General features: G+C 43.9%; 1 protein-coding gene across 1 annotated transcript; it reads right to left on the bottom strand.

Moving 5' to 3' along the window:
- Window positions 1-2,241: 2,241 nt before the first annotated feature.
- Window positions 2,242-7,564, bottom strand: Gcn2 (eukaryotic translation initiation factor 2 alpha kinase Gcn2). Its single transcript, XM_050193393.3, has one exon. It carries the CDS (start codon window positions 6,832-6,834, stop codon window positions 2,434-2,436), a length of 4,401 nt encoding a protein of 1,466 aa, XP_050049350.1. The 5' UTR covers window positions 6,835-7,564; the 3' UTR covers window positions 2,242-2,433.
- Window positions 7,565-8,092: the final 528 nt, after the last annotated feature.

The raw sequence follows: 8,092 nt of genomic DNA, 5'->3' as shown, positions 1-8,092 counted from the left end.
CGCCTCTCCACAAAGTGCTCGCACTCGCGAGCGGTGCGAAGTGCGGTGGAACGGATGGAGCGCCAAATAACAGCTGGCGTTTCAGCTGCTCACAAATCCTTGTAGTGCCGTAAACTTTCCCATTCGTGTTATCGTACATGTAAAAGCGTCTATCTGGGTTGCGACAAAATGAAATCATACGTTTGATTAGAACTACGTAATTGCAGTTCGCTTTCATTAATATATCGTCGTGGAATCAGCAATGTTTCAAGTAGGCTTCAAATTCCATCCAGATTTCCTTAGCACATCATGAAATACAAAATTATATTACAACTTATTGGTGCTTTATTGTGCAACAGCAGGTTGTGAAGGAGTATTAGTAGTGTAAATACATACAGGGACCATCTTTTGAATATATAACTTTCAGGATATCACTTCCAATAACGTACGTGTTGACTGGTTAAGTAACTGGCGAGATGTACAATTTCTCCAGTGAGGCGTCATGCTGTGTCAAACAAAATAGTGTAGAAATGCAGTCTGCACAGTGTCAGCAGTATACTTGGCTCTTTTCATTTCCCACACAAATTTTCATTGTGTATAATTTCTTGCTAATGGAACATTATGACTCTGCAAATAAGCAAATCATTTCAAAATTTGAAAATCTGGTAAAGTCTGCACACATCCAAATTCTTGAAAAGCACTAATAGTACCATTAATCACCTCAGCCTTCTTTCTTTTTTTGTCCTTGTGTGCTACAAAACAATTAAAAGGTTATGCGTGCACAACTTTCATAAATATATGACTGGAATAATTATAGACCACCAACACTCATTACTACTAACACATCTGCCTTGACAACTTAGACCATGACATAAATCATTAAGTGGCACATTTTAACTTCTTAAAAAACAAATTCCTTCTTCTGCATGTAATTTACATCGTCGCAAAAAAACTACATGTGCACGAAACAACTGTCATCTTATGTGATATTATTTATATCCAACCAATTATTTTCTCTCGTTGATAGCATTGTTAATTTTTGCTAAGTGTGCTGTACTTTAAAAAAAAATGTGAAGTTACACTTTAATACGGAATTAGTTTTTCCTTTTTAATTGCATGCAGGCAATGGCAGCTATTAATGAAAATTTTTACATACGTTTCCTTTACAGCAGCCTTTGAAATAATGTATTAAAGTGGAAAGTTGGGCGAGTTGGTATGCATTCATAATGGGAACAGCGCGAACAAGACGATGACAGAGTGAAAGGACACAGGACGAACGCTGTCCTGTGTCCTTTCACTCCGTCGTTGTCTTGTTTGCGCTGTTTCCATTATGAATTTGAAATAATGTCTCTTCATTGACAATTGTGTTTTACTGCAAAATTAAAGCTATGTAAACCATCTTACTCTTGTGTTTAATCTGCACATTTTGGCTTCATGCCATTCTTAAAGCATGAAATTTCACATTATCAAATGCAAGAGTTTTCTAGAAATCAAGGCTTTATAACGCTATGTGGGTACTTCACTGCTGCTCACCTAAATGTAAGCTTTACAGATAGTTTTGCAAGTGATATTCCCAATGACTGCTTTTGACGAAGTCAAATTAATAGACAGTAACAATTCTATACTATGCATGTTTCAAGAGTTCCTTCTTTACTCCAGTAATACACGAAACATTTGCAAAACACTGACTAGGCAGCAATTCAAATATACACTGTCCAACTGAGACAATCACATTGACTTCCACATTCAGTCTGAAATCAACTGTCATGTTAAATATTTTCCCTCTGCCAGCGTGAACCTTGTGAAGGAAAAAACTTGGTTCCACAGGACATCTAAGCAAAACTATGCTTCTTTGTGCCCGTAAGCTTTTCTACGATGTTTTTTTTTTTTCATCTCCGAGCAACTAAGAGACGCCAAGTTGGTGCATCTCTCAGTCACATCAGCACATACTTTTCTTTCATTCTAAAAAAAAAGAGAGAGAGAGAGAGAGATTGCAACTATATATTGGCCTCCATTTCCTTCGCCACCAATGCAATCACACTTAATGCCACAGTTTGTATTCTACATGCAAGTGTTACTGTATTTGCTCTTGTAGCCGTAACTACTTTCCATAATGCTTTAGGCTTAAAGGTGAGGGAAAAAATAATCAGGCAAGTAAAGCAACACAACATTCCGTTTGCATTGTTTTGAATTGATGTTATCTTTTGAAAAATGCAGCATCAATAGACAGCACATTAAATTTCATACAATGCACTCAACAAGAAATTTAAAAAAGTCATTTATTGACAAAATCTCATGGCAGTATTAAAGAACACACTGAAATCAGTGTAACAGCAATGTCTTGACTAGGATGCAGATGATGACAAAATGCAGATATATATTTGCAGATGACCAACCAGCACTTTGGCACAACACAGGGCAGCATAAAACAACTGAGCATTGCTTCTTCCAGTGCTAGCTTCTGGAAGGAACTATAACTACCTTGTAGTTGTTATCTTGTAGTGCATACAGCACAAAAATTGTCCTTTTAACCTCAAATATGAGGTTGTACACTTTCTCTGCAAGCAAAAGCAACTGCTTTTTACATCTGGGATGCTTTTCTACAAGGGCAGTCACACTACCTTCATAACTGCGTCCATCAGCTTCCATGTTTAGCAGAGCAACAGCTGACCGCAGTACATCTCCAGTAAGCTCAACTGCTATAACATCCACAACAGAAACCCTTCCAAGAAACCCTTGAGCCAATGGTGCCAGTTGAGTTGTAATCTGAGATTCGTATCTCCGCCTGTTGCTTGTCGACACCTTTTCTGCGACACTAAACACAATTCGTAGTGTTGGTCCACTAGAATTAACGTCTTGCCTTGCTGGCTCAGTCGGGGGAGTTTTGTCAAAAAGTTCACAAAGCTCAGACACAGACAATCTTTTTTCAGTGAAGCGGTCTTTCTCAAGGCTACGCAGCCTCAGATAACCAGGTTCGGCTTCCTTAAGAAGGGCAAGATGTGGAACAAAGTTTTCTCTACAAAAGGAGGAAGCCTCTTCAATGCCATCTTGGGGTGCCATGACTGCCGGAACATCCATGCTCCACAGTCTCGCTAAGAGTGCTAACTGCTGGTCTCGCAGTGACGAGGACACTTCACTCATGTTCCCGAGAACACATTCTACTAAGAACGGTGTCTCACCGTCTTCAGCCACTGCTTGTACAATTTTCTCAACAGAAAAGCTGATTCCCACAGCAGCTAGGTCCCTTTTGGCACCAGCCACAGTAAATGAAGCCACCAGTTTGTCATAACGGCCACCCACTGCTAACAAATCACGGCCCTGACGACGTGTTTTTCTGTGCGACTGGCAGGCAACTTCAAATACAATGCCAGAGTACATGCGCTCATCACAGACAAGACAAGGCACAATTGTCACAGGTAGCTGGAATGCCAGGGCAGAGGATGACTGCAGCACTGCCTCAAGATCATACAAAGCCTGCCTGGCAAGGGCAGCTGCAGGACCTTTCTGGCGCACCACAAACCGATACATAGAGGACACCTTAGTCAAATTGTCTTCAACTTCATAAAACTGGGTCAGAAGTGCCACAGCCTGGTCCCCCAAGTTCACTGCATCAAGTTCCTGCTGAAGCTGTACTTTAGATGAAGACTGAACGGTACGTAATGCTGCTAGTATTTGGGACCACCTGTTTTCAGGTACACCACAATGCATCAATAATGAATGCATAAGGCCTGTGTGACCTAAGCGTATGCTGTATCCTCGTGCTTGCAGCTCAGGGAATTCGGCCACTATTTCACTGCCAATGTGGAGCACTTCTGCACAGTGAGTTAAGGCACTTTGATGGCTTGAACATACAATGTCAAATGCACATTCATGCAGTTCTCGTGGGTGACAACCAAATACCTTTCGCGAACGGTACACTTTTTCAATTGCATATCGTCTAAGTGACACAACATCACTGCGTCTAGCTATATAACGAGCGAATGGAACCCTCATGTTGTGAGGCAATGACACTATCAACCCTCCGTGGTCCATGAAATCAACCTTATTATCATCTTCTTCACTGCTTGGGCATTTTGGAAGCAGTGTAGGAATGACCACTGGCATAGCACCATGCCTAACAAGAACATGCTCTAAAGATGTCCTTACATGCCGGAAAAGCAATGCTGACTGAGGTAACGGGTTTCCCTTGCGCATATCTACATCATAGGCATAGTCCTGGACAACAGTAGCCTCCTGCTGGAACAGTGCATTAACCAAATGCTTAAAAGCTTTACTCTGCGGATTGGAGACAGTGTGATTAAGCACTTCTGTTGCTTGGGCCTCCTGCAAGTGTGGTGGGGGCAACTGAGGTGAAGCAAGCAGTTCCGCTGCGCTGGGTCTTTGTGACGGGTCATGATGTAGCAGCCAGCATATCAAGCTTATTTGTTGGCTGCTGAGAAAGTCGCAGGCATCAGTAGGAAGACTGATGCTTGGAAGCCTCAAGTTTGCCAACAATTTAACTCGCTCCATTGCAGTGTTGGGTGCAGGCCAGGACATTTCAAAGAGGATAATGCCTAGGCTGTAGATGTCCACTTTCTGACTGTACACAACACGGCCACCAGTTGACACAAAAAGCTCAGGTGCTGTGTACAGTGTGGTACCCACACGACCCGTCAAGCTGGCAGATGTGGGCTGGTCAATGTGCTCTGGCACCTCAGATGTTTCTACCCTTGATAGTAATGCTGTGGTTGCCAGTCCAAAGTCTCCGATCTTGACGTGGTCACCTGAGTCAAGGAATATGTTGACCGGCTTTAGGTCTCGATGTATCATGCCTTGCTGGTGAATGTGTGCCAATCCTTCAATGACCTCTCTAAAGAGACGCCACATTCTGCTTGGCTCCCTGTGGAGGCCATTATCAATTGCTGTGCGCAGAGTACTCTTTTCACAAAATTCCATCTGAATGAACATAAACTGCCGTGCTTGGGTCACAGCTGTTGGCTTCTCCGACACCTCAGATTCAGCTTCTCTGCTACCTTCAAAGACAATATTGTCGCTTGATGAAGAGTCGCCAAAAGCGCACCCAAAAATATTATCTGAAGAACTTGAATCTTCAGTGTTGCCGCCTGGCATACTCCACTCGTGTGAAGTGCCTTTAGTTGACTCTGTACTCACACCTGAAGACGCCAGTGTTTCAGGAACTTGCTCCTGCGTTGTAACTTCAATCCAAGAGTTGTAATAACGCACAACATTTTCATGGTTAAGCCTCGACAACAGTTTTACTTCTCTCATTATTTTTCGATTAAGCACTCTGCTAGATGGGTTGAGTTGAATGCGCTTGATTGCATAAACACAACGATCAAGCTTGTTGCGTACTTTAAAGACATCTCCAAATCCACCTCTTCCTAACCATCTAAGCACTTCAAACTCACCCTGGAGGCGTGAATGACCTGCAGAACTTAGTGTACAACTACCAGACTCATCTGGTCCTTCATCATCAAGAGGCTCATTCTCAACACTCGGACCTCTCTCCATTAGAAAGGGATGACTTAAAAGCTGCTCGCATGACCATCGGTCTTGTTCCTGTGGAGCCAAGCAACGCTCCAGGAAATCTCGAGCATCCAGGGACAGACTACTAGGTATATCTGTATTGGTTGCATGTTCTCCACGAAGCAATGATATAAGTACTTTTCCAAACTGCAAAATGTCATTCTTCTTTTTAGATTTGCAGGCAGGTCCTGCATCATATGAGGCTGGTAGACACAAATCTACAATTTTCCTAGGAATGCTGAAATCTGCCACCTTTACAACACCATAGCAGTCAACAAAAATACTAGATTCTTTGAGATCCTTGTGCACAACAGAGTTGCAGTGGAGATATTGCAATGCCTGAAGAATGCCGGTCGTATAGCTACGCAAGAGGGCCACATCAAGTGGAATGCCTTGAGCTATGAAGGAACTAAGCGGGCAGCCTTTTACAAATTCCTGCAGTACGTAAAAAGTTCGTTGCTCAGGATTATACAAGCTACCTATGTAGTGGACTAGGTTTGTATGCTTTAGTTTCATGAGCGTCTGTAGCTCCTGCTCAACAGTCGCCACATGATAGTCTGTTTTCAAGCTCCACTGTATAATACACACAAGTTCACCTGTAGTTGTGTCAAAGCCACCGAATGTGCTGTGTCCACGTTCACTGTGACCAAGACAAGCACCCTTTTGCACCGTGTGCTCAGCAGACTTGGAGAAAAAATTGAGAAGCTCAGGTTTATGCGCACAGTTGTTGCGTTCTTTGCTCTCAGATATCTTGGAATTCGTGCGCCTCCTCCTGGCTTCGACCCTCATCTCCTGACGGTGACGCAGAATTTCAAGTTCAAACGCCTGTCTCTGCTTTTCCTCTTCTAGCCGCTGCTCGTTTAGCTGTTGCTGCTGCTCGCGTGCCTTCTCTGCCTCCTGCTTTTCTTTATTTTTGAGCATTTCGTCGTAGAAAGAGCCACGTTCAGGAGTGTTGTGCTGGCGAAGAAACCACTGCACATGCTGGGCAAGCTCAAGCACCATAACCTCTCCAACAAATTGCTTTGTCAACTCTTGCAGCTCCTTTCGAAGTTCTGCCAAGGCTTGATTCGACAGTCCCTTTTGATTGCACACGTCTACAAACGGCACAACATTCGGGTACTGGCTGTTACACCTGACGTGAAGATCCACCTGCACGTGCGCTTGGAAGGGAGTCATGCTCTGCTGAGGCCTCAGCGTGAGTAAAATCTCGGGCGGACGCCATGTTTTCCATTTGTCGTTCTTCCGCAGGTCCTTCACGTCGTCCAGAAACATCGACTGCAGTACTTTCATCTCGTTCTCTTGACGTTCCTTGAGGTCTTCCTCTTCCATCTTAAGCGCTTACAGCAATTACAAGATTGACTTCACTTTTCGTTGACTGCCCGGTGGCAGCTGAAGGGGTGTACATGTTTGCCAGGGTCAAAACAACGCACGCTAAACAGATTAGGTGCCTCCTTACATGATTTCGGAGTGATAGGGAATGCAACAGCACATGTCAACCAACTTTTGAACCGCACCGACCTCACCGCATGCGAACTCGGCGAGCGCCACACACTCAATATAAACGCAGCCCCTGTTTTCACGTCCACAATTGCGTCATGCTTAAGTGAGGAGGAGCTGGCGCGGGAACTTCAATATGTAAAGGAGTGATATAAACATGCGTACATTCTTATAAAACAGAACAGAAACTGGAATGCGCGCAGGCTGAAGTAAGGCAACAGAATGCCAAACGTACACTACGAAATAACGTTATTCTAATTGGTTCTCCAAACTTTCTGGCCTTGAAGAACCCCACCTGTTTTTCCATAGTAGTATCAGAGAGAACAACAAGTTGGGCAAAAAAAAAAAAAAAAAAAGGAAACAAGTGAGAGGATGAACCGCTCAGTGTCGCACCTTCGAATAACACAACTGTTTCACAACAGTGTACTGTTTAAAAAATGGATCCGCTTGCGACAATGCACCTGTTTGCTATTATATGAACGCCAGAAATAGTGATTGCGATACATGTGCCAATTCAGGGAGAATCGAACAGTCGGCAAATGGTGTGCCGGTGTGGGGGTTGAACCAGCAAACGCGTTTGGTTCAACCCCCACACCGGCACACCATTTGCCGACTGTTCGATTCTCCCTGAATTGGCACATGTATCGCAATCACTATTTCTGGCGTTCATATAATAGCAAACAGGTGCATTGTCGCAAGCGGATCCATTTTTTTAAACAGTACACTGTTGTGAAACAGTTGTGTTATTCGAAGGTGCGACACTTGGAGTATTCGCGGCGACACGGAGCAGAGCGTCTTGAAAAATGATAGTGTCTGCTGTGCTAGACGAGACTGAGTTATCATCCGCCGCGGTGGCTTAGCGGCTGAGGTGTTGCGCTGCTAAGCACGAGGTCGGGGGATCAAATCCCGGCCGCGGCGGCTCATTTCGATGGGTGCGAAATACAAAAACGCACATGTCCCTTGCATTGGGGGCGCGTTAAAGATCCCTTCGTGGTGAAAATTAAGCCGGAGTCCGCCACCGCGGCATCCGTCATAATCAAATCGTAGTTTTAGCACGTAAAATCCCAGAATTTAATTCGAATTCACACTG

This window comes from Dermacentor andersoni, chromosome 1 (assembly GCF_023375885.2).
Source record: "Dermacentor andersoni chromosome 1, qqDerAnde1_hic_scaffold, whole genome shotgun sequence".
NCBI classification, from domain to species: Eukaryota; Metazoa; Arthropoda; class Arachnida; order Ixodida; family Ixodidae; genus Dermacentor; species Dermacentor andersoni.
Note: the sequence above shows the minus strand (reverse complement) of the source record. Positions and strands in the feature narration are given on the sequence as shown.